Source organism: Terrapene carolina, unplaced genomic scaffold (assembly GCF_002925995.2).
Source record: "Terrapene carolina triunguis isolate 2854851 unplaced genomic scaffold, T_m_triunguis-2.0 Scaffold58, whole genome shotgun sequence".
Taxonomy (NCBI): Eukaryota; Metazoa; Chordata; order Testudines; family Emydidae; genus Terrapene; species Terrapene triunguis.
In genome coordinates, this window is record NW_020664409.1 from 97931813 (window position 1) to 97959272 (window position 27460).

Below are 27460 nucleotides of genomic sequence, written 5' to 3' on the forward strand. Positions count from 1 at the left end.
GAAAAAAAAAAAAAAAAGCTGAGATCACAATCGCGATCGGCGGCACTCCAGCGGCAGCTCCACTGCGCGCTTTCTTCTTCGGTGGGAATTCGGCGGCAGGTGCTTCCCTCTGAGAGGGACCCGCCGCTGAATTGCCGCGGAACAGCCCAACGTGCCGCCCCTTCCCCTGGGCCGCCCCAAGCACCTGCTTGCTGGGCTGGTGCCTGGAGCCGGCCCTGCAAACATATAGTAAGATCCCCCTGCCCCAAAGTCTTTGTAATCTAGATAGACAAGACAGAAAAAAGGGTGGGAGAAAGGAAGAATGATCATTTCCCCCACTTACAGGTGGGGAACTGAGATACAGAGATTAAAGCTGGGATCTTTAAAGGAGGCTGTGAGAGTCTGGCCAGTTAATTTGGACTGGGATGGTCAAAAGTGCCTAAGGAACTTAGGCTCACAACTCCAACTGAATTTTACTCTTACTAAAATTATTAAAACTGTGATAAACTATATATTACCATAGTGACTAGAGACCAGCTGCTGGAGTGGTAAATAATGAAGAGAACAAGTCACTGTTACAGAGTGATCTGGATCACTTGGTAAACTGGTGCAAGCAAACAATATGTGTTTTAATATGGCTAAATGGAAATGCATCCAACTAGGAACAAAGAATGTAGGCCACACTTACAGGACGCATGACTCGATCCTGGGAAGCAGTGACTCTGAAAAAGCTTTGAGGGTTCTGGGAATAATCAGCTGAACATGAGCTCCCAGTGTGATGCTGTAGCCTACAGAGCTAATGCGATCTTGGGATGCCTAAAGAGGGGAATCTCGGGTAAGAGCAGAAAGGTTATTTTACTTCTGTATTTGGCACTGGTGAGACTGTTGCTGGAATACTGTGTCTAGTTCTGGTGCCTACAATTCAAGAAGGCTGTTGATAAATTGCAGAGGGGTCACACAAGAACGATAAGAATGATTGAAGGATTAGAAAACATGCTTTATAGGATAGACTCAAGGAGCTCAATCTTTTTAGCTTAACAAAAAGAAGGTTACGGGGTAACTTGATTACAGTCTATAAATATCTATATGGGTAACAAATATTTAATATGGGCTCTTCAATCTACCAGAGAAAGGTACAGCATGATCCTGTGGCTGGAAGTTGAAGATAGACAAATTCAGACTAGAAATAAGGCATAATTTTGAACAGGGAGAATAATTAACAATTGGAACAATTTACCAAGGGTTGTGGTGGATTCTTCATCACTGAAGATTTTTCATCAAGATTGGATGTTTTTCTAAAAGTTATGCTCTAGAAATTGTTTTGGGGACGTTCTATGGCCTGTTACAAAGGAGGTCAGACACAATGGTCTCTTTTGGCTTTGGACTCTGTGAAAAAGCCTAATCAGTAATGAGGCCCGAATGTGCTAAATGCTGCACAAATATACAAGGAGACATGGGTCTCTGCTCCCAAGAGGAAAAGTGACCTATGAAGGACTTGGCAGAGGGTGTGCTGTCAAGTTTGTACAAATGACTTTATCTATATAAGAGAGACAAGGTGGGTGAGGTAACCTCTTTTATTGGACAAGCTTTTGATCCACACAGAGCTCTTCTTCAGGTCTGGGAAAGGAACCCCCAGCGTCACAGCAAAATGCAAGGTGGAACAGAATGTTTAGCATAAGTAGGTAGCACATATTGTAAGGGAGCTTTCAAGGTACAGTGGCCTGTTAACACCTCTGCAGTCTTAGGACAAAAAGAGGGGGTTAGCGGGTTACTACACTGCATATATTTATATATACAACTGAAATATTTAATATTACTCATAGCGCTTGTCTTCACTACTGGAAGTCGACCTAAGTTATGCTACTCCAGCTACATGAATAACATAGCTGGAGTCGACGTACCTTAGGTCGACTTACTCCTGTGTCTTCACAGCGCTGCGTCGACGGGAGACGCTCTCCCGCCGACTTCCCTTACTCTTCTCGGGGAGCTGGAGTACCAGAGTCAACTGGAGAGCGCTCTGCTGTCGATTTAGCGGGTCTTAGACCCGCTAAATCGACACCTGCCATATCGATTGCAGCAGTGTCGATCTCCCCAGTAGTGAAGACAATCCCATAGATAGCTTTTTTCCACCTATAATTTCTATGATTTGTGCTTTACTTTGGTTGTGGGACCCGAAGCAAAATACCCTCCACACTCTGCAATATTTGGTCTGTTAGTTTTGTCGGCTCCCTTCCTAGAGATAAGTAACAGCAAGGTCCATTATTTAGTTGCATTTTTATTAATTATCTTCAAGCTCCACTTAAATTCAGGACACAGTAATATAGTGCAGTCCACAGTAACTCTCTAATTCCGTGGGACACATCAAGGATTAGGAAGGTAGGCAGGTGGAAAGGTGGGAAAAACCAGGAAATGGAACACACAAGAGCTTGGATAGGAAAACAGCAGTAATAAGGGGAGGAGTTTTGGTGTGGGACTCACTGGTTTGATAAGGAAGGCCACCACAGGAGGAGCAATGGGAGAAGGATGCACTGGACCAAAAAGTAGGTGGTTTGGAGGTGATGGGTGAAAAAGGCTGAGAATGCTTCTTTTGTAGCACTGGAAATTGGGCACTAGCAGGGCAAAATACTTGACTATAAATGGGCTGCTGAAGCCTGATAGTTTCAGTGCACATATCTGATCAAAATATGCAGAACTGGCACTAGGCATAAGCAGACTAAGCAATTGCTTTGGGCCCTGAGCAGCTCATGGGGCCCCCTATTAATTATTAGTATGTGTTGTGTGTGGGGGGGTGCTCCCTGCTTAGGGCTCCCAATGGGCTTGGATCACCTCTGAATACTGTACGAGATCAGAAACAAAGCTATCTACATACCGGATGTTCAAGCTTTAACTAAAACTTTCATAGCACCTGTGGAGTTAAGTATTATGTTAACCTTAACATAATAAGCAATGCCTATTTAGCTGACGAATCTTATACCACTTATAAATTTCTCTCTGACCTATTATTCAGATAAAGCCATTGCCCCTGCTGTCTATTTACTGATCTTTGATTGTCAAAGGGATTATAGAAAATGAGCCAGCCTTGTTTTATCCTAAGCAACCTCATCTTAAAAAAATTGAAAATGAATAACTGCTAAATTCCAATCTGTGGAAAGACAATGGCCATTGTCTCCTCCTCCACCTTCTTACTATCATCGTAGATATTATGTTATGGGTTCTAAATCATAGTATTTTACTTAAATGTATTCAGGTTCTATGAATGTGGACCTGGTGCTGCTTCACAGATAAAAAAATTCTCTGTCTTGCGCCAGTGAGTCGATAATCCATCTCTGAAGCCAATGCGCCATCAAGACAATATTTGAAGATTTACTCTAACTAGCAATAAAAATGCTTACATAACAGACCACGGGACAGTAGCAACAACACCAAAAGAGGACAACAAAGAAAAGAATTACCTGATAGTTTTGATCATGCTGAGTCCCATTTCAACACAACAATGGGCATGGTCTTGGCGAGGTTCCGGGAGCCCAGAAACACAGTAGTAACAGTCCCCCAGGATCTTAATTCTAAGGCAATGATGTTCCTAAATTAAATGTATCAAAACAGAAAGATTTTTAGTAATGGGTTTGTATTTGCAACACAAGCATGGAGGTGGCGGTGAAAAAAAATTGGAAGGAAATGTAAAAGGTTTTCACTATACTCGGTGTGTGTATGTGTGTAACTAATACTATCTTGATTTGTTCTGATTTTGAAAATTAGTGCCTTTGTACTTCCATTATATATAAATTACTTATTTTTTGTGGGTGTCTGAAGTTCTTATTGCAGGTGTGTGAAGTTCTTAGCAGGATTGGGTAAGAAGCTAGGCAAAGGTCCCAGAAGCTGCACAGTGGGTTAATTAGAGTCTCACATTTAGGAAACCACAGAAATATATAGGGATTGATCCACACCATAGCGTGCCCTTCCACTGACTTCACTGGGCATGGATCAGGCCCACAGAGAGGAACAACACATTCCCTGTCTGGGAAGTTATTGAACATTGGGGACAGGGAATAAACAATGTAGTAGGAAGGAATTTTCATGTTTTTTCTCCTCTACCTCTGTCCCTTACAAACAAATCTGACAATATATCCAGCAATGAAATGTTGTTCATTACATATAATTATATTAAGAAAACAGTTTCTTAGTTTCTCATGAAGCAATTACTGAATGAATGCTACAGGCAATGTTTTGGAGCACCACCACCCCTCTGTGACAGAGTGCTAGGTATGAAAGCCTGAGTCAGCACTCTGTTCACAGCCGCTCCAATCAGGCAAAGCAGATTGGAGTTTACTAAGCAGAAGTATGCCTAATATGTGGGTGGGGCAGGGCAGAAAGGCTGATTAAGCCATTAGCCAGAGCCCACAAATAGGCACAGGAAGTAAGTAAAAAGGGGGAAGCAGGCAGTAAGCGGGAGAGAGAGATTGCTCTCCTCTGCTTGTTAACAGCATTATGTGTGTTGTGAAGATGGTGGGACTCCTTTATAAATAAACTGTATAAGGTGTTGGACCAGCACAAGGGTCTCTGCATAGTCTGACGACTGAGAGAGAAGCAGGACCAAGGAGGACCCGTTACACCCTCCCTTCAAGATTTTTGTTAAAGTGAAAAAACAAGCTTAAATAGTTACATTTAAAGAGTTATTTATTTTGGTTTGGATTTCTTTTTTTTTCTGTTATCTCTTCGTTCAGGTCCGCAAGGCAAGAAAATACAGAACAGCAAGACCTTTTGAATCTTATCCCCCGGAGCATTTTCCACTTCTTTTTAAAAAAAGTTTTTGCTTCCAATACAATTGCAGACATTCCCAGAGCTTGATCCAATACCCATTGAAGTCAGCAGACTCCCATTGATTTCAATGGGCTTTGGATGAGGCCTATATTCCAAAATAAAATAAAAAAACAGATGTCATTGGTCACAGATACAGTACATATTTATTTGCATACCATCCAACTAGAAATGTTCTTCAATTTCAAGGGAAAATATAGTATTTCATCATATATAAAGATATTACTGGACTCTATAGTAATGAACGGAAACACCATATTATCCTGTTTTTAGTTCATTACTTTGGCATATCCTTTTCCAGTGAAACAGCACTCAGAAACAACCAAGTATTCACGGGTTCCACTCTCCACTGTAGTTGATGAAATAAAATTCATTTTTACCAAATCCCCAACCCATCAAAGCACTTACAACTGTGTTCAATTGTAAGCACATGCTTACGTGCTTTGCTGGATTGTGGTCTATGGTTGAGAGTCAATGTACTGTAATTGGAATTACAGGGTTCAGGGGTACAAATGTGGATATTCTAGAGCTGGACGAGACATTTCATGATGAAAAGTAGTTTAAAGAATAAGTGCACTTTGACACCAGATGAGCGCATGTTTGTATGGTAGCAGGAAACCCTTGCAGTAAAGAAGCGGACATACAAGGGAAGCAGTGTAGAGATTTCTTAAGCTCCTGCATTAACTATAAAATTTGGTCTCCTTTATCTATAATATCTATCCCTTTTCTCCTTGATGTCCCAAGCAACCTCCCCATGTAAGCTGTACTTCAATCAAAAGAAATGGAGTGAGAGCACAGAGGTGCACTAATAACACCGGGGACTGCAGGTGTCATACAACAGCAACTGCCAGTGCCTGCCATGCCTCTGGAATTGGTTATTGGCAAACTGACGGGGACTCTATGCTATCATTTACATTACTACAGAATCAGAGTGGAGTCTTGCAAAACAGCCTCGGAATATTCTTTTCAAATACTTAAGTGGTGAAAGTGACCTAATTACAGTATCACTTGGGACCAAAGCTCCCAGTGAAGTCAACGGAACCTTTGAGTATGCAGGGAAGGTGAAATCCACCCCTGAGTGTAGAGGCCAGAATAAGCTTATGCACCACATAAGTGTTACTGAAGCCCTCAGTGGGACTTGAGTGGTACATAGGCCTTGGGCTGGCCCTCTGTACAGGGGTGGATTTCAGAATGAATACAGGATCAGGCCCTTGCAGTGCAATGCATTGCTTTCGGAGTGTAACAAGGGATGTTAAAATGAAGTAAAGCTTCTAAAACTGTAAACATTATATCTGCTCCTTTCCTCCCCTTACACACATGCATGCACACTATTAAACTACTAGTAATTCCAGATAGGGCTAAAGGGATATCTTTTCTGATTGGATTGGGACATCATCATTCCTAACACAGAGGTACTAAAGGTTAAATTCTGCTCAGAGATGTGACTCCAAGTCAAACAATTTTATGTCGGTGGGAGTTGATTAGTGATACCAGAACTCTTATCTTAAAGAGTTTCTGTAGCACCTTCCTTCTATGTGGTTCTAGGCACTTTATAATTACTAAAGGACAGATCCTGATACCCATATCCATAATAAGCTGCACTGCTTCTCAAATAGTCCCGTTGATTTCAGATAGATAAATTATATTTTGCTTTTATGTTGACATACTATAATAAGCATTGTGTAATATTATACTGATAGGAGGCCACTGGAATAAGGTAATGGATTCTTGAACAGATTCTTTCCCACCGGGGACAATTACAAAATTTATCAGTTGATGATTCGCCATTCTAACAAAAAATGGTGAACTTCCGGGTAGCAAAAGAATCTCTGAAAGAGTAATGCTTATTATGTATAGCTTGCTATCCTTTAGGGAAAAATCCTTCCAGTGATAAGCTTGTATGTGACCCTAATATGCCTGGTTATTCTTGAAATATCAGCCTGTTTCCTATAACACTTATTTGCCATTAACCAAATATCTAATCTGAGCTCCACTAAAATCTCATGCAAAACTGGAACGATCTCAGTGGTTTGGATCTTGGTGCCTCATTAAAAACAGTGGGTGAAATCCTGGCTTACTTGATGTCAATGGCAAAACTTCCATAGATTCTAATGGGTCTAGAATTTCACCTTGCATGTTGACCATCTGTTTTTAAAAAAAAAAAAAAACCAAACCAAATTGTTGCCAAAAAGAAAAGTAATGTAGACAAATGATAAGAAATACACATCCTTACCTGTCACATGCTAATGAGGGTTTGTTGCGTGTAAGTGTGAATATATGTGTGAGACTGAGGACATATTTTCAGCGAGACGCTGGCTAGATAGATGCCGCCCCCTGCAGAATACCACCTCTACTCTGTTTTACCGAAGCAAGCACCCGCTCTTTTTAAATCTCTCTTAGAAACGTATTTCTTCTGTGATGGCCACAATGAGTCAAGAATATTCAAGACCTTACCTGCCTTGTTTTTGTTTTATAAAACAAACCCTGAACTGAATCATTGTGACGGGCTCACTGTCAACGCGTGCGTGAGCTGAGGAACAGTGTCTCTGTGCTGCCCTCACCAATTCCTCCTGCCGTTTATTTCCTCCACTCATTGTGTCACATCTAAAATTTAGATTGGGGAGCGACCATGGGTCGGGTTTATTGGTTTATGGCTGTTCTGTGCCACTGGAGCAGTGCAACGCAGCAGGAGTGTGGCTGTAAATTTGGACCCAACTTACTGATGCTTTTTGCCCAGCACGTCTCTTGGTCAAAGAAAACAACAACAAGGAATAACCTGCCCTGCCTTTAGTATTCAAGCCTATGGCTGTATACTAGCCTGATTACAACAGACGATTAAAAAGCTGCAAGCTTATGTAAGGTGAAATCCAACATCATGCAGAAAAAAATTACTCAACTGCAAAATGATCAAAATGCTTTAAAAAAAGAAAGATGAACTGGTTAGAGCAATATTTCAAACCAGCAGTTGCTATTCTGCTCTTTGATGGTGTCTCATTCATCCTCTTCTGTTCCTTATGTTCTCTTCCTATTCCACTTCCCTCCCAGAACCCCAGAAATTCTCCTTTTGCTTGTGAATGACAGGCAACACTGCTCAAAAAATACGCATTAGTATCACTCACCCCCCTGTGATGAGCATTATCTACTGTTGGTTCCAATTAGTGTCAAACTGTCTCACAGATACTGGAAAACTTCCTTTCCCTCTAAATCACAGTTTCTCATCTGATCTGAATGACAGTGTTTAGGGGCCTGATCCTGCCATCCTCACGCAAGCAAGACTTCAACTGAAGTCAAAAGCAGTTTTGCCTGAGTAAATTGAGCAGGATCATGCCCTAGATGATCAGTTCTTTCAGAGATCCTTAGCAGTTAATAGGGAGTTTTTTCCCCAATCCAAAGCACCTTAACCCAGAGCAAAAGGGAATTTGCAGTCCTACCGTGAACATATGAGCTGATTATGACAGAGCAGCATGTGAATGATTTATGCTTTGGCTTATTAAAAACACCAGCAGTGACTGGAAAGAAAGCAAAGCAAATTGGCATAAAATAGAGCTGAAGAAATGAGTTGCTCAAATATCAAACCGCTGAAACACACAAACAGAAACTTCATTAACATTTCTTGTCTCCTCAGGCAGAAATTCTAAGGAAAAAAAATAAATAAAAAGACTGATCACATTTTGTAAAATAAACCCAGCTTATCAGAGTTCCAGCTGCAGTGAATTAATCATTCCATCCACTTTTCAAAGGAGCCCAAAATGTTCACTATCAACTAACCAAACATTCAGTTTTCACAATTATTTCCAGCTAGACTCCATACTCCATAAGTGAGGAATTGGGTGAGGTTGGAGTGCAGAACACAAAAAGTCCCTAAAATGTTTGCTAGAGCAAAGGTTTCCAAACTCTTTTATAGCAGATTAATAGATCTTAAGGTCAGAAGGGACTATTATGATCATCTTGGGTAAGAGTTTCAGAAGCATGTAAGTGACTTAGGAACTGAAATCTCGTTTTCAAAAGTTGCTTTATGAGCCTATGTCCCATTGAAAGTCAATGACAATTAGGTTCCTAAGTGACTCTTGAAAATGAAATGTAGGCGCTTTTGAAAATTTTGGCCCTCATCGAGTCTGTTTTTCTGCTAAGGCTTATAGAACTAATCATGTGCATAAAGTGAAGCATGTGCCTAAAGGTTTGCTAGATTGGGGCGTTATATGGATAAAATAGTTCCCTTGCTGACCTAATAGGCTTTTTATAGTCTCTAATGCTATAACTATATGAAATGAAAATGGTTCTAGAGAGCTTTTGTAGTGGATAATTAAGTATTGGACACCGTCGGAAAACCCCCCCTCCAGAATGACCTTTAAGAATGCACGACATCAAAGAGAAGTTATAGAAACTAAAGGTTTTCTAAAATTGTCATTATATATCTACAGAAAGGTGAATGAAATGCTTAGTTAAATGTCACTGACATGTACATTAGCAGTCCAATTAATTCTCCCTCTTGGTACAACATACCATTAATCTAACATGTTACTGTATGATGTTGAATTGTACTCCCTTATTTACATGTATATATGACGTTTAAATAGTCCCTTTCAACCAGAGATTCCAGAATACTCTACACCAACTACATATACAAGGATTCACCACAGAACAAAATGCAGCCACCACTGGCTAGAACACAGCAACTGATTAGTAGGGCACTGCAATGCTACACACAAGATAGGTTAGATGAGGAAGTGAAGAAGAATACTGTATCCGGGTGAAACTACACAAGGAATTTTAAGAAGATTGTCATTACCCAAAATGGAATTTGACCAGGACTCCAACAACCTTTTGCAAAAAGTGTCATGGGACCTTTAATAACCACAAGTGCCTAGGACCTCTATTTTACACTGCATATGAAATATATTACCTCCAGTAGCATCACACTGGATCAAAGGGAAGAATGCCACTTACTAACTCATTAAGGTCACACCCTAAGGCTGAGGTTTCCATGGAGAACTCCCATCCAAGTAAGGAGCAGATTCCACCCGATTAGCACAGGAGAGCTGATGAGATCTCAAATGGAAGAGACGAAGGCCATAAAACTTGCTCTTCTCCTTTAGGAGATCTGCTCTTACATAAAACCTATGCATGGTGATCTTTCATGATAATACTTTAATGTTTCTTATCAATGGGAATATACTTAGTTCTTATTAGGAATGGGTCCAAACTCAAACCCAGCATCTGAACACATGGGAATCTGTGTGTGTGTGTGACAGTGTCTGTGTGTGACTATGTGTGTCTGTGTGTGTGTGTGTGAGAGAGAGAGAAATCTGGATCCAGATCTGAATTTTGTGGTTTGAGCTCATCTTTCATTTTTAATGACAGTGAACTCGATAGCCAGCTGGTGTAATAGAAGCCTTCAAAACTACAACTATTTACACCAATTGAGGATCTGGTCATTTCTCTTTAGTTTTTTATATCTAAAACTGCATCTACACACAGACTACAGGGGCAGAGACTTATGGCAAGCAATTTAATCTTTTAGGTCAGATAATAGCTTTTCTGAGGTGGGGAGAGAAAAATAAATAGCAAATATAGCTATGCTTCATCGAAGCTGGAACTTTCTTAACCGAACACATCCTCAAAATGCAATCAATCATTTTTTTCCCTCCTCAGAATTTCTGCCTGAGGAAAAAAGAAATATTAATGAAGCTTCTGTACCAGTGGATTGATATTTGAAGAATTCATTTCTTCAGCTGTGTTTTAAGCCAATTTGTTTTGCTTTCTTTCCAGTTGCCACTTGGGTCTTTAATAACCATAAATCTTTTGCAAATGTTGGAGAACGAGTAGGAGAGAGAGAAGTAGCTATATATAAATTGCTATTATATTTTTCTTCTAAACAAATGGTGGGCTGATACCTGCTCTCAATTCAGTACAGCTTGTAGTGACAACACAGACAATAGGGAATTTGTTAATAATAGGAATAGTCATATACATCCACATAGACCAGAATCATTGGCATAACTCAGGCCTAAGCCTTTCAAAAATGTCAAACAGCAGATGCTGCTTCTGTGTTCCATATAGAGGAATCAGACTAACAGACACAGCTAGTTAGCTAAACTAACCAGAAACTTGCTAAATTGTGAAGTAACTTCCTTTTTTATATTATCAGCTTTATACCCATAAGTCCATAAGAGTGATTCAGCAGATCAAGTTGCTATTTGACGCAGTATTATAAATGTATACTATTATTGAGTAAATATGAATTTATAAGGTGTCAATTAAAATTAAAGAAATTATATAAAAATGTAAAGTTATCTAAAGCTTTCTGTAACAGACCTCTTCATTTGAGGAAGAGTCATTGTCAAGCCAATGTATTGCAAATTGTTTGAACAATGCTGTCTATTTTAAATAGAGGTGTGATCAATAAAGCACATCTTAAATGGACTAAGAACTGGCTAATTAACAGATCTCAAAATAGTTGTCAATGGTAAATCATCATCAAATGGGGGTGTTTTTGGTGGGGTTCTGCGGAGATCAGTTCCAGGCCCAATGTTATCCAATACTTTAAGCAATGAGCCGGAAGTAAATATAAATTCACTGCTGATAAAATTTACGGATGACACACAGATTGGCAGAGTGGTGTATAATGATGTGGAGAGGGCAGTCAGACAGATCTGGATCTCTTGATAGGCAGGACCCATTCAAACAAAATGCATGTTGATATAGCCAAATGCAAGGTCATACATCTAGGAATAAAGAATGCAGTGATTTTGAAAAGGATCTAGCAATCATACTGAGCAAACAACTGAACATGAACCCGCTGTGCAATGCTGCGGCAAAAATGACAAATGCAACCTTGGATGTATAAACAGAGGAGTAGTGAATAGGAGTAGGGAAATGATTTTATTTCTGTTTATGGCACAGGTAGGACCAATACTGGAGTACTGCATATAGTTCTGGTGTGCCCATTGTAAAAAGGATGATGAAAAATTGCAGAGTGCAGTGACGAGCCATCAAAATGATTCAAGGACCGGAGTCTTACAATGAGAAACTTAAACAGCTCATTGTGTTTAGTTTATCAGGATGAAGACTGAGAAGTGACTTGATTACAGTGTATAAGTATCTTCCCAGGAGGAAAAGAGTGGGTACTAAAGGACTCGTTAATGAAGAAAGAAATAACAACAACCAATAGCTAGATGTTAAAGCCAGACAAATTCAAATTAGAAATAAGGCATAACAGTGAGGGTGATTAACTATTGGAACAAACTACCATGGGAAGTGGTGAATTCTCCATCTTGAAGTTTTCAAATCAAGACTAGATGCCTTGCTGGAAGTTATGCTTCAGTCAAACACAAGTTATTGGGCTCAATATAGGGGTGACTGGAAGAAATTATATGGCCTGAGTTATACAGGAGGTCAGACTAGGTGATCTAACAATCCCTTCTAGCCTTAAAATCTATTACATTTAAATTCATTCTTCAGTCTATACCATAGCTAAGAAACACAGGTCCAAAGAGAAGTGAGAAACCTCATGGAGGTAACAGGCTAGCTACATACTTAATCAATTTTAACTATCCTCACAAACTCCAAAGAGGTCAGTAGAATTATACTGATATAACTGACAACAGAATTTGCCCTGGTATATTTTACAGAATCTGGTTTTTTTTGTTTAAATTTTGTAATAAATATGCATCCACCTCACTACAACACTTTTCTATGGCATGTGGGAACAGGAATTCATGAATGACAGATGTGGTTATACCATATTTAGGGCCAGGATTTTCAAAAGTGCCCCAGTGACTTAGGGGCATATCTCATTGAAAGTCAAAGGGACTTGTGCGCTTCATCACTTAGCTGTTTTTGGACCATCCTACACCAAAAGCCCATGGAAGTCAATGGGAGTCTTTGGTTTACCCTTAATCTACAATGAGATTATGATTGGCAGACATATGGCTCAGTCTGGACCCACATTGAGTAAAGTCAATTATCAAATAGACATGAAGTCAATGCAGTACTGGTTTGGAGTTGAATGGGCAGAACTTCATGCTATAGAGTGGGGAGACAATAGCCCTTCTCCTGACAATGCTGATGCAAATGAACCTGGAATTCAGTACTGGGCAACTCCCTATCAAGAAAATTGACAGTGTGAGAGAGTTCAGAGAACAAGCAACAAAAATAATACTGGAGTTCTTGAGTTGACTTAGACTGAAGGAGCTAATTACCTATAGCTTGGCTAAGAGGTGGCTCCTGGAGAACATAATCATCTATGGATATCTGAAGGATGTTAGCACCATGGAGAGAGCAATTATTAAGGCTCGTCTGAGGAGGTATAACTAGGAGTCGATTCCTGACACTAAAGGTTAGATTGATCTTATTATTTGCATTACTGTAGCACCTAGGAGTCCTAGTCATGGCCCATGACCCCATTGTGCTAGGCACTGTACAAACCCTCAACTCAAAGATGACCCCTGCCCCAAAGAATCTTTTAGGCTCAGCCCTCTGTGAAGGGGAAGCACGCTGCCCTAGGAAGGAATTCTGGCTGTCCTCTGACCTGGAAAATAAACTGTGTTTTCAGAGTGCAGCCCACCTCCTCCCTCTTGCCTGTCCAGCTCTTCCTATCCTTCTCTGTCCTCTCTCTGCCCACTTAGCTACAGAAGGCAGGACAGACTGGGCACACAGTCCTTGCTCTTCCCCTCTGCTCCCGTAGCGCCGATCAGAGTAGCGCCGATGCAGCTGTGCAGGTCACTTTGGAAATCACGCTGTCCATTTTGGTGCCTAGATGTGGACCCAGAAGCTGAAACTTTAGGCACCTAATTTTGAAAATCTCAGACAATGACTCTACTCCCTGTTCTGTTACTGCATCCTGTGTGACATCGGGCAAATCGTTTAACCTCTCCGGGCTTACTTATCCTCCAATTTGCACCAGTGGCTTCAATGGAGCTATTTGTGATTGACCTCAGGTGAGATGAAAAGCAGTTATGCTCTGTGCCTCAGCTTCCCCATCTGTAAAATTGGGATTAAACCATTTCCCTACTTGACAGTGGTCATGTGAGGATAAATTCATTAATGTTTGTCAGACACAATAGCGATGGAGGCCAGATACCTGGATACAAAGGCATTGTGGATTAAATATGGTTTAAGAAGAAATTAAAAAGAAGAAATCTATGCACATGAGGATGGAGACTGTTCCTGGCATATTGGGCAAATATGAAATGTAAAAGAAATGCATTTAATACATTTGTGAAAAAAATGTTATGTTTTAAAATGCCTTTGTAACACACAAATTAATTAAATTTGATGTAATATACTTTTCCCCACCTGACAATTTACTTTCACTAAGTGATAAAGAAGCAATTGTGAGTGTTTAACCTGCATCAAAGACAAAACCAATTTAACTCCTTTCACTTAGCTTGCTTTGGCAGTACAAATCAGCACCGCACAGCCAGAGAGTGGGCATTTTTTGTTTGTCTGCAAAACAAATATTGTAAGTAGATCTTAATGCACTGGCAATATTCTATTGCGCTGGTAATGGGCCAAAGCATTAATATACACTTGAGAAAGTACATTTCCTTTCCAGAGGGCAAAGGTTGGCTCAGAAATTACACTCAGTAATTGAGTAATAGAGTCTTACTTTTCTTGACCTTGATGTGCAAGCAAAGAGCCCATGCTGAGGATTGCATCAGTGTTAGGAGATGCACACCTGTCCCCTGAATAAGCACAATGCACAGGAAACTAACGAGGGACCTTATTAAAAGTCTTTGAGACAGAACATAATGTTAGTAATGCCGCTGGACCAGAAGCCCGTTGAAAAGCAGAAAATAGGGGAACCCTCCCAACAGAGTTTATAATGGACGAGATTCTGCCACTCAGCACCTTTCTCTGCAAGAATTCCCATTGGTGAGCTAGGGGGGCAGGTCCTAGTCTGCTCATGTTGAGTAGCACTGTGACGTTGCACTCTATAGGATTTTATAAAAATATGCTAATGAGTATGAATATAATGTAACTGGAATATGCTTCATGCAAAAGGTCTCTTGTAAGGTACTATTACAAAGCTTATAATCTACTGAGTGTAGTCATCCTATTTGTATAAATGTATAAATGTATCTGAAACTAGAAATATGAAATATAACTCTGAGGGCCTATTATAATTATGCAAAGTGTGGGCCATTAATGGTGGTTTGGAATCTTGATGGCTCCGATCAACCAGGACAATTGTCTGTAGATGGCTCTGTTTTACTTGTAAGTCTTCCTGTGTACGTGTGTGCTGGCAAGTGGGTAATGAAGTCTTACAGTGACATGTGATCATGTCACCTGAACTGGAATCCATCTTTAACCTGGTGTTTTTCCATTGAGAAGGGGAGGAGGGGACCCAGAGGGACAAAGGATTCCCGCCTTATGCAAAAAATATATAAGTGGGTGGAACAGAACGAAGGTGAGCAGCCATCATGAGGAATCCCCTAGCTACCACCTGAGCTGGAACAAGGGCTGTACCGGGGAAAGGATTGTGCCCAGACTAGGAAGGCATCGAGTCGGTGAAAGAAATGTATCAAAACATCTCTGAGGGTGAGATTTTTATCTGTATTCAGTTTTATTACTGTATTAGGCTTAGATTGGTGTGTTTTATTTTATTTTACTTGGTAATTCACTTTGTTCTGTCTGTTACTACTTGGAACCACTTAAATCTTACTTTCTGTATTTAATAAAATCACTTTTTACTTATTAATTGACCCAGAGTATGTATTAATACCTGGGGGGGGGAGGGCAAACACCTGTGCATATCTCTCTATCAGTGTTATAGAGGGTGAACAATTTATGAGTTTACCCTGTATAGGCTTTATACAGGGTAAAATGGATTTATTTGGGGTTTGGACCCCATTGGGAGTTGGGCATCTGAGTGTTAAAGACAGGAACACTTCTGTAAGCTGCTTTCAGTTAAGTCTGCAGCTTTGGGGCACGTGGTTCAGACCCTGGGTCTGTATTGGAGCAGACTGGCGTGTCTGGCTCAACAAGACAAGGTGCTGGAGTCCCAAGCTGGCAGGGAAAGCAGGGGCAGAAGTAGTCTTGGCACATCAGTTGGCAGTTCCCAAGGGGGTTTCTGTGATCCAACCTGTCACAAGCACCTAATTCCACAAGTCACGCCATTGTCTCCAATGGGATTATATGTGGAGTTAGGTATTATCTAACATGAACAAGGGAATCAAAATGTGACCCGAAGTAACAATACTTGGTGAGTATGATGGCTGGGCAAAGAAAGGCCAGTGACAATAATAAATCTTTGAACCTTTGCCCAACTCTTAGAATCAAACTCTAAATAAATCTTTGAGTTTTTTAAAATGTTCAGATCAGTTGATTTCCCTTCCAGTTTTCATCTTGGAACAGAAGGAGATGACTCTCTAGACATCTTGTAAGAAAGCCTGCTCTCATGAGATTCTCAGCCTAGTTTTGCAAACACATGAGGTTCAGATGAGCATGTGAACTTTTGGATGCTTATCTGAACTGAAACCGAACTGCAGACCTTTGGAGCTTCACCCATCCCTAGTGGCTATGTCCAATCTCAGCGGGTGAGGAATTGTAGATGCAACATCACGCCCCTTTGGAAATGAACTGCATTTAACTCACGTGTGCTAGTCGATCAAATCTGGCAAAGAGTTCATTCAGCATTCGGACCAGCTCTTGTGCTGACAAGGTTGTGGAGAGGTTGGTGAAACCTTTAACATCTGCAAAAAGAATGCTAAACAAAGAAAGGGAAAGGATATTAATATTTTAGTCCATTTCCGCCAGTAATTGGCATGATAAATACAAACAGTAATCCTGTGTATAGTGATTAGTATGGACTCAGCATATGTGAAAAAGCAAGAGGCAAATAGCCAATGTCTGGCCAGGGTGTAATTTAAGGAGAGTGGGAAATTCATTAGCTCAGACACAGGGAGGGTACATTTTAAAGTTATTCTGTCTTTGCTATGGCCCTTACTCACTGGACTATTTGCAATACAAAGAACTAGTATTAAAAGTACTAAAATATGAGCACAAAAGTACTAAAAAACTGCTTCATAAAAAAATGCTATAGTAATTTTCCTACTTTGTGTTTCTATAGGCCCTTTCATCAGAGGATCTCATATCACTTATAAAGCACTAACTAAACCTTTATATTTAGCATAATTATCCCATTTTATGAGTGAGGAGGCAGAGACACAAGGGGGTTAAAGCCCAGATCCTCAAAGATAGTTAGGTGTCTAACGCCCATTGAAATCAATGGGAATTAGGCACCTAAATACCTTCGAGCACTGGGGCCTAAGTGACTTGTTCAAGGTTATGCAGCAAGTTAGCGTGGCAGAGCTGGGAACGGAGGGTACAGAGAATGATCTAATGGACAGAGCACTACACTGGGACTTGGGAGACCTGGGTCCAACTCCTGGGTCAGTCACAGACTTCCTGTGTGGCCCATAGAGGTGCTGTGAGGATAAAATCCATTAATGATAGTGAGGTGCTCAGATGCTATGGTGATGAGGGCCACATAAGTTGATAGACAGAAACCCAGAAGTCTGACTTCCAGTCTTCAGCCACTAGTTGACTCTGTTCCTCACTATATAGACTGGAACTTGTCTGTGTACACTGCCTTTCTTTCTGGGAGGCGGGGGGGGGGGGGGGGGGGGCGCAGTGACAACTTGACACACTTCATTCTTTGAGGCAGGTCTTCAGGTGGGAGGGATAGCTCAGTGGTTTGAGCATTGGCCTGCTAAACCCAGGGCTGTGAGTTTAATCCTTGAGGGGGGCCACTTAGGGATCTGGGGCAAAATCAGTACTTGGTCCTGCTAGTGAAGGCAGGGGGCTGGACTTGATGACCTTTCAAAGTCCCTTCCAGTTCTAGGAGATAGGATATCTCCATTTATAAGGTCTAGCCAAATTCTGCTTAGTGCTAGACTCACATGGGGGAACATAGGTTACTTTATGACTCTCCAATGCTGGGGCTGTCAGCCCTGCTCTAATATGTGCTCAGCAGCCCAAAGGGCCATTTCAGCAACCAGATATGGACAGAGCAAAAAGGGATGGAACCCTGTCCTCTATTCCTACAACAACCACCTTAAATTTAAGTGTGCGGGGAGGGAAAAGGCTTTAACAGTGCTTAAGCACATACAGACACACTTGCCCAAATAGTCTGTTGTATCTAAGGCTATGTCTACACTACAACCTATGTCGGCATAACTTATGTCACTCAGGGGTTTGAAAAAACCATCCCCGGATCAACATAAGTTACACCAACATAAGTGCTCCTGTGCACAGTGCTTCTCCTGCCGACATAGCTTCTGCCACTCACAGAGGTGGTTTTATTATGCCAACAGCTTTCTCCCATCGGCATAGAGCGTCTTCACCAGATGCGCTGCAGCGGCGCAGCTCCATCAGTACAGCTGTGCCGCTGCAGCGTTGTACGTATAGATATGGCCTTAGATGCAGAATAAGAATTTCCCTCCAATTTCTGATCTAAGTATGCCAAAGCATAGAATTTGGAAGACGAAAACAAAAGACAAGGAAAGCAAGGATTTGTTTGGAGAAGAAAGTAAAATTCAACATGGAGTGTTTCAACTTGGCCCAGAACGGCAAATAATTTGAAGCAGACTTCATTAAAACTTTATAGTAAAATAGTGCAGCTTGAGATTTAGCAAAAAGTAACCCAGCTGAAGAGTTTCAGAATGTTTGTTGAATAACTAAATGCTACATCCTGACTGATGCAAAAATCAGATTATGATCAGGAAGAAGGTAAAATGTGGCTAAGGATAATTCACTGCTTCCCTAGATGCAAAAGCTACTAAAGAAATTGGATGAAGGTTACTAAGAGGCTGGAAATCTAAAGAAGGACTTTTCCTAGTAGGTTCTACTAGGGCTCACATTAAAAAAATTGGGGGGGGGGTGGAACATAAATAATCAAACAGAAATGAATATTAGAAATTAATCTAAAATATATTGAAATATTTAAAAATCTAACATTTTTGTTCCTGATCATCATGATATTGTTACTACATATTTCAGGGAAAAACCCATAGGGATCTAATTTCAGAGATACTGAGCACCTGAACATCTCCCTGACTTCAATGGTTGTTGGAGCACTGCATGGGGAGGCACTCTGTTGGACGGGTTGCAGGAAAAGAGGAACATACTTGCACACGTGGTAGCTATGTCTAGGAAATAAATGGTTTTGGCAGGAAATTATTAAAGAGATTCATCTTATGACAGAATGCCAGCATCCTAGAGATCCCCTGACCTGCTTACTTAATGCTCCAGTAAAGGATACACATGTTCAACAGAATAACAAATTAATTTCTTTTTATAGTTAGCAGCTAGATTTTGTATTGCACATTATTGGAAAAACGTGAGCCCTTCTCCTGTGGAATTGTGGGGTAGTAAAATATGGGCTGTCCTTGTAATGGAAAAGCTTTCACACCAAGTACGTATGCAAGAGAAGTGCCCAAAAGAGAATAAGTATTTAGAGATTTGGTCACCCTTTCAAATGTATTCAGAGGAGGAGGGCTCCCAAGTAGGGTGACTACCCATCCTGAATTGGGTGGGACGGTCCTGAAATGCAGAGGTCAAGTCCCAATCCTGCGCTGAATGACTTTGGGACAGCATTTGTCCCAGATTCCATGCGGCACTGCTCCGTGCCTGCCCAAGGCTAAGGGTCTCTTCCCAGTGGGGGTGAGAGGGGCTGAGTTGGGCCTTAGCCCCCTCTCGTGTGAGGCTCTGCCCCCCTTCTCCTCCTCTCTCCCCCGATGCCCCACCCCCTGGCCAGGCCAGAAGCCAGAGCCGGGCAGTAGTAAGAGCTGCCCAGGGAGCCCAGGCTGCTGTGGGGAGCCCCGGATCCTCCACCTGCCCTGGGTGGCACACCCCAGGGGGCAGGGACATGGGCCGGGGGCTGCTCTCAGGCATCCCAGCCCACTGTCCAGGGCAGGTGGAGCGGCCCAGGCTCCTTTGGCAGCTCTTATCACTGCCCGGCTCCAGCTTCAGGGGCAGGGGCTTGGGAGGAAGAGGAGGAGCAGAGGGCGGGGACTTGGGGGAAGAGGAGGCAACAGGGGCGGGGCCACAGAGGGGGTGGGGTTCATGCATGTGTCCTGCTTTTGCCTTTTGAAAAAGTGGTCACTCTACTCCCCAGCTGGCAAGCCAGAATCTTTAGCCAGGTTCTTTGAATATTTACAGATACTGAATTAGTGATATATGATGTACTATAATAATGTTTTATTGCAACTTTGCCTTAATAAAAAGTTTTCTTTAAAAAAAAATCAGGACCAAGGACAGCACTGAATAATTGAGGTCCCTGTTAGCTCATGCAGAAAGAGACTAATGTCTACAGTTTTAAAGCACCCAGGGTTTGCTGTAAAGCAATAACCATTTTCAAGTGGGAGATAGGTGAAATATTTTCATTCTTCATTTCAAAACCTACAGCTCTTTACTATCAGTGTTTAAAAGGAGGAGGTAGCATTACCTAAGTAACAACAATCTGCTTCCCATTTGAATTGTTCTACAAAAACAGTTACTGTAACAGAGGATGAGAAAGCGCAAAAAACTAAATCTTTATTTAGTGCTGTGTAAACCTTTTGTAAAGGTTCCTGGTACCTTCAGCCACATCCAATACAATAATATGTGTGGCTTGCTGCCAAGGCCACAGGAGTGGCAGAAAGTTAATTGACACTTTGTAAACGTTGAACCGGCCCTTCCAAAGTTATATAGGGGCTTCATTTAAAATCTAGACAAATGTTTTCCTATTGAATCATATATCTTAATAAGAAGATGTTTATATGATGGGAGTTTGATTACTTTCCTCCTGGTTTGGGACAGACTCACAATAGACATTACGGGCTAAGCTTGATGTTCTAAGCCAGGGGAATCATGTTTGAATCAAAGGGCTTGTCTAGACAGAGAGCTAGTGTGTGGTGAGTTGAAATATAAATCTACAGCGCATTAGCATGCTGCGTACTAACTGGCTGTGTTGACTCCGTTACTGCACACTAAAAGTTCCATCGTGCACTTTGATCTACTTCAGTGTTTTTCAAACCGTGGGTCGCGACCCACTACTGGGTCACGGCATGTGAGGCACTGGGTCACTTTGCACTGGTCAGCACCGCTGACTGGGATGTTAAAAGTCCCGTTGGTGGTGCTGCCCAGATAAGGCAGGCTAGTGCCTATCTTTTCCGACACCACGCTGTGCCATGGAAGCGGCCAGCAGCGGGTCCGGCTTCTAGGCAGGGGGCCATGGGGCTCCACACGCTACCCCCACCCCGAGCACTGGCTCCGCACAATGGATTTCCGGCCAATGGGAACTCGGGGGAGGGGGGGTGCGCGGAGACAGACCTGCTGCTGGCCGCTTCTGGGGCACAGCACGGTTCGCGGTGCATCCCGGCTGCGCCACTGACCGGGAGGCACCGGAGGTAAGTCCGCCCCCCAACCCTGTGCCCCAATGTCCTGCCCCAGCCCTGAGCCCCCCAAACCTGGAATCAATTCCTGCACCCCAAACTCCTCATCCCCAGCCTCACCCCAGAGCCTGCACTCCCAACCCAGAACCCCACCCCCCAAACCTGGAGCCCCTCCTGCAACCCAAACCCCTCATCCCCAGCCCAGAGCCCTGACCCCCTCCTACACACCAACGCCCTGCCCCAGCCCTGAGTCTCCCCAAACCCAGAACCCCTTCCTGCACCCCAAACCCCTCATCCCTGGCCCCACCCCAGAGGCTGCACCCCCAGTCCAGAGCCCTGACCCCCTCACACACCCCAACCCCCTCATCCCCATCTCCGTTGGGTAGCGGGCATCAACAATTTTTACTGCACCTTGAAACAGCAGTGGGTCAGTGAGTACTGCGGAACTTTTAGTGCATGGTAGCAGACTCCACATGGACAGTTACTGCGAGGCACTAGTGTGCTATAGATTTACTCCCTGTCCATATAGGCAAGCCCAAAGAGGGGAAGAGATTCTGTACACCTTGGGAGTGAAAGCTAACTATTGTGGTGCAAGTGAACAGCGGTTGTTATTTACTGACTCCCAGTGCTGGCAAGTGCATGCAAGGACTATTCCCACACCATCCCTGAGCTGTAGTTTTGTGTCCACTGGATGGAGCAACTTAGAAAAGAGAGAAATAGGAGGAGGAGAAAATGGTCATGAAGAAGCTTGATTGTATGAACACTGCAGGGAAGGGCCACTAATATGAGTTCAGGGCAACCACTTGGTAATCCTACACTTTTGACAGGGCCCCACAGTTTCTCCGCTGATTTGTTAGCTCGCAGGGAACAAGATGTTCTCCTTGAGTAGAGGGAACATACGAAGGAAAGTTCATGCTGAACTTCCCACCCATTTCTTGGCAAAGCTTGCAGACCCCCCACCTTGTGAGGCTGTCCCTGAATGGGATCAAATAAAGCTCTGGCACAGTTTAGTAATGAACAAATAAACATTTCCCTGTGTTGCTCCCATGTGCTAAAAAAAGGCAGTGTTCAATTTGAACAGCTGTTGCAAAGGCATCCAACCAGTCTGATAAATTAGAGAAGGCTCTGAAATACTCATCTGTTCAGGAAAAACAAAACTTCCTGGTATTTCAAATAGCTGATTATTGAATTGATCGAGGGGCAGAAAAAAAAATACAAAACAAAACCCAATCCCCCTCTCCCCCCGAAACTGATATCCAGTACAAGCTGAGTTGTTAAAATAAAAGATAGGCACCTTCACTCACCTGACATTCTCATAGCGGTGAATATAGATCTTATGGAACTGGTGCTGCAAGTGCTCATCTTCCACATTGGTCATGTCGTTAATCATCTCTAGTACAACAAATCGAGGTAATACGGAGAGCACCAGCCGCTCCTGAACAAAAGCAAAAGAATACAGGATGGGCCCTTTAGACTGGGTCAGCGTTAAGCCTTCACAGCAAAATGACAGAGCTCTGTATTAGGAGCTTATACTGCACGTTTAAACTTAAACTCTTTAAACATTTGAACAGTTTTGCTGGATCAGATCCTCAATATTGACCTCTTTTTAGAAACTCCAAATGGGGTGTATAACACTCATAGGCACATAATTAGTTAATGTAACTACAGAGCAATATCTATTAACAAGTGCACGGGTGAGGCCTGAATCCTGCTCATCTAGAAGTCAATGGATAACTCACATGAGTAAGGAGAGCAGGATTTGGCCCCAAATTTGACCTGACAGCAGAAGTTAAAGACACAGTATAATATAATAAAATGCCTACTTGTGCCATAATCTAAGGGGCAGATTCTCAATTGCTATATCAGCATAGCTCCATTGACTTCAGCAGAGCCATGCCAATTTACACTAGCTGAGAATGTTTAGCTGGCACTCACTATAGAGCATATTTAGCTGGCAACACCAGCCTAAATTGTGTTACTGATTTGGAGGTCTGCAAAAGTCTTATGTGCCATCAGCCAGCCTTTGACTCCAGAGTGATCTTCATTAGAATCATAGAATCATAGAATATCAGGGTTGGAAGGGACCTCAGGAGGTCATCTAGTCCAACCCCCTGCTCAAAGCAGGACCAATTCCCAACTAAATCATCCCAGCCAGGGCTTTGTCAAGCCTGACCTTAAAAACCTCTAAGGAAGGAGATTCCACCACCTCAATTAACCTCAATAAGAGATGCTGAAGAAGCTGGATACCAGCTATGAATTGATATGTATTTACAATACGCTTCTTACCCAAAGGGCCAGACTACGGTGGGTGCTTGTTCATGTTTGAGAGGGGGAGGGGAAAACACAAGTTGGCTGCTGGCCTTTGTGTTACTTCTATCACACTAGTCCTGCTAATAGTGGCAGGGAAGCATGAGACCATAAGTGACAGCTGTTGGCTGAAGGAACAATGCTGACTGGAGCAGTGTAGTCCCCCACCACCTCCAACATTGCTCTGTACCTAATAGGCACAATCTGGCTGTAAATGTTTTGTGGGTGGGGGAGTCTCAAGTAGATATAAGAGAGAGAGAAAATAACTTATTAACAATAAAGACATAGGGTAAAATTTTCAAATGAATCTCACTGATTTAGGAGCCCAAGACCCATGTTTCAAGAGCATCCTAGGCCAAGAGTTTCAAAAGTGACTAGTGATTTTAGATGCGTTAATTTTGGGGTGCCCAATTTGAGATACATTAAAAGAGCTGGGTTTTCAGAGAGTGTTGAGCACCCAGCCTTTGAAAATTAGTCTCCATTAAGATGCCTCAAGTTGAGCTCACATAGCTAATCGCTTTTGAAAACCTTTAAATTTTGGGGCAAGGGCGGGGCAGAGGTATTTGGTTTGTGTGATTAGAAAGTGGGCAACCCTAGCCCCAAATCACTTAAGCACTTTTGAAAATTTTACCCATAATCTCAGAAAGTAAGCCTAACCGTGTAATCAACAATGTCCAATGCTAACTAGTCCACTAACTAACTGCTCTCGGTAAAAAACAACTCAACACACTCAGCATTTAATATTAATAATTTTTAGACTGATCTAATTGACTAGGAACACACAGGAGTAGATTCATCTTTACTATTAGTTTATATAAAATAAAGCAGTTCTAACTGCCCAGCCTCCTGTCACAAATATAACATTCAATTCAATGTGTCCATTATTTGGGCTACAGTCCCTATCCAGATATATCCATTGGAAACAAATCTAGTGGCTTGTCATAGAATCACAGAAGATGAGGGTTGGAAGAGACCTCAGGAGGTCATCTAGTCCAACCCCCTACTCAAAGCAGGACCAAAACCAACTAAATCATCCCAGCCAGGGCCTTGTCAAGACGGGCCTTAAAAACCTCTAAGGATGGAGATTCCACCACCTCCCTAGGTAACCCATTCCAGTGCTTCACCACCCTCCTAGTGAAATAGTGTTTCCTAATATCCAACCTATACCTCCTCCACTGCAACTTGAGACCATTGCTGCTTGTTCTGTCATCTGCCACCACTGAGAACAGCCGAGCTCCATCCTCTTTGGAACCCCCCTTCAGGTAGTTGAAGGCTGCTATCAAATCCCCCCTCACTCTTCTCTTCTGCAGACTAAACAAACCCAGTTCCCTCAGCCTCTCCTCGTAAGTCATGTGCCCCAGCCCCTAATCATTTTCAATGCCCTCCACTGGACTCTCTCCAATTTGTCCACATCCTTTCTGTAGTGGGGGGCCCAAAACTGGACGCAATGCTCCAGATGTGGCCTCACCAGTGCCAAATAGAGGGGAATAATCTCTTCCCTCGATCTGCTGGCAGTGCTCCTACTAATGCAGCCCAATATGCCATTAGCCTTTTTGGCAAGAAGGGGACACTGCTGACTCATATCCAACTTCTCATCCACTGTAATCCCCAGGTCCTTTTCTGCAGAACTGTTGCTTAGCCAATTGATCCCCAGCCTGTAGCAGTGCATGGGATTCTTCCGTCCTAAGTGCAGGACTCTGCACTTGTCCTTGTTGAACCTCATCAGATTTATTTTGGCCCAATCCTCCAATTTGTCTAGGTCACTCTGGACCCTATCCCTACCCGCCAGTGTATCTACCTCTCCCCCCAGCTTAGTGTCAGCCGTGAACTTGCTGAGAGTGCAATCTATCCTATCATCCAGATTATTGTCTTCCCACTGTCAAGACTCCAGTTTCACCAGCTTTTGATCTAAAGGCTCACAAACAAATGTCACACTGTCTGGAGTGGCTCACAACTGTGAGTGCAAACCTCAGGGCAGACTGTCAAGAAGCAGGGCAAAACCCCTAAACTGGTTCTATGTTCTATAAGTAGATTTCACCAACCCAGTCACTAATGTGAATTCCTAAAGCATTATAACAGTCTTACCATGGAATCCCAGACAGTCCCCTTGGGCATTCCAGCCTATCTTGCCACCCAGAGAAGCTGGACTTTGTGATAGATGATTGCTTTACACAAAAAATTATACCAACATTCATCAATATTCAACAATATTCATAATATTCATATTCATTCGGCAGCCTCCAAAACTGTGGAATGTTTTTTTGGAGTCATAAATGGCTGCCTTCAGCTCCTCTGTAACCACCCATAACAATTGCACCTGGGCCGTCAGCTGGTCAGTTTTTCATAATTACCTTCAGGCCTGACCCCATTATTCATTTTCTCATAAAATTACACATTTTCTGCACATGTATGATATTGTCAAACATTTTAAGACTTCTATAGTTCAATCGATAGGATTCGGGGCAATCTTAAACCTTTTGAATACATTTCCTTTAAATTTCTTATACACCAGAGGTTTCAGAGTGGTAGCCGTGTTAGTCTGTATCAGCAAAAAGAACGAGGAGTACTTGTGGCACCTTACAGACTAACAAATTTATTTGGGCATAAGCTTTCGTGGGCTAAATCTCACTTCAGTGGGTTTTAGCCCATGAAAGCTTATGCCCAAATAAATTTGTTAGTCTCTAAGGTGACACAAGTACTCCTCGTTCTTTTTACACACCATAGCATCACCCTCCTCCATATCATTAAAAACTTCTCTTGCCTTCCCAGTTAATCTTGTCAAGAGGATAGGCATCCACTTATCCTCTGGGATCTTGTGGATCCCACATAGTCTTTCAAAGTTGGATAGGAACTCTTCTATACAGCCAGTCTCATTATAAATTGGGCAGGTTTCTCCCACTCCCTTGTGTTGTGTGGGGGCGGGGAGTATACTTGCTGACTGAGGAAGCTCCTTTTGCTGCTCCAGTACTCTGAGCTGCAATGTGTGAGCTCTCTCCTCAGCTTCTAGTTGTTCCATGCATCTTTGGTGGGCTTTCTCCTCAATTTCAGGCTTGGCTGTGACTGCTGCTATATGTTCCATGTATCTGTGGTGGGTTCTGTCCTCAGCCTCTTGGATTTGTTTGGTCTCCTTGATCCACAGTTCCACCATTAGTCGCTAGTGCTCACGTTCTTCCTGGCCTGCCCTGTACAGCAGTTGAGCCAGTTCCACCGCGGCAGACTCTAAGGCATCTGGAGTAGCAGGGTGCTTGGATGCCTGGTCAGAACTTATGAGGAAAGCTCTTGGCTCCCCATCTGGGGCTTTCTTTTTATGGGATATTCTCCTCACTTTACATAACTTTGCAGGGTCTTGTGTCTCAGAATAATCACTTGCTCCTCTTTGTGGGTTTGCCGGGAGCAATCAATGAAGTCCTTGTTCTTTGATGTTTTACAATGGCCCATTTGGATTCAACAGGCCTTCCTGAGGGGCTGGAGATAACCCCTCCTTGTGGGTGCAAACCAGTATTACATTTTTGGTGATGTTTCCTTCCTGACTGGATTCACAGTTTCAGAGCAAAGTTTTACAGTTACAGAACGCACACGTAAGCACTGCCTTATAGCATGGATTACAGATATTATTAGTGAGATTAATGCATGTCACAACTTACGAGCATTTCAAACTCCAAAAACTAAACACATTATTACAAGTCTAATACCTATTTTAGTATTACTAACATACAGGCAAGTCAGAGTAGTTTCCAGCTATGCATTTGATAGTGTTCACTTGAAGCCTAGGGACCTTGGCATGAGCTGGCACCTGGTCTACAAGCATCACAGCAGCATATTAGGACAAGATGAAGAGAAACATGCCGATTCTTTAAGCTGCTTATCACCAAATTTCAGCTGATGATGATGTTGGATGATATGAGACAAGGCCAGGGAATGCCATATACGAACCTGAGATCAGACAAACCCAGAGATGATAATGACAGGAAGGATGTGCA

The 27460-nt window shown here is 42.5% G+C and overlaps 1 protein-coding gene across 1 annotated transcript in view; it reads right to left on the minus strand.

Moving 5' to 3' along the window:
• ADCY8 (adenylate cyclase 8) overlaps positions 1 to 27460 on the minus strand; it is a 199077-nt gene that overhangs the window by 83271 nt on the left and 88346 nt on the right. Inside the window, exons 3-5 of the mRNA XM_026659238.1 lie at positions 22478 to 22608; positions 16393 to 16504; positions 3432 to 3559 (exon numbers count right to left, since the gene is read on the minus strand). Of these exons, the coding sequence (XP_026515023.1) occupies positions 3432 to 3559; positions 16393 to 16504; positions 22478 to 22608 (371 nt within the window). The remainder of the gene's footprint in view (positions 1 to 3431; positions 3560 to 16392; positions 16505 to 22477; positions 22609 to 27460) is intronic.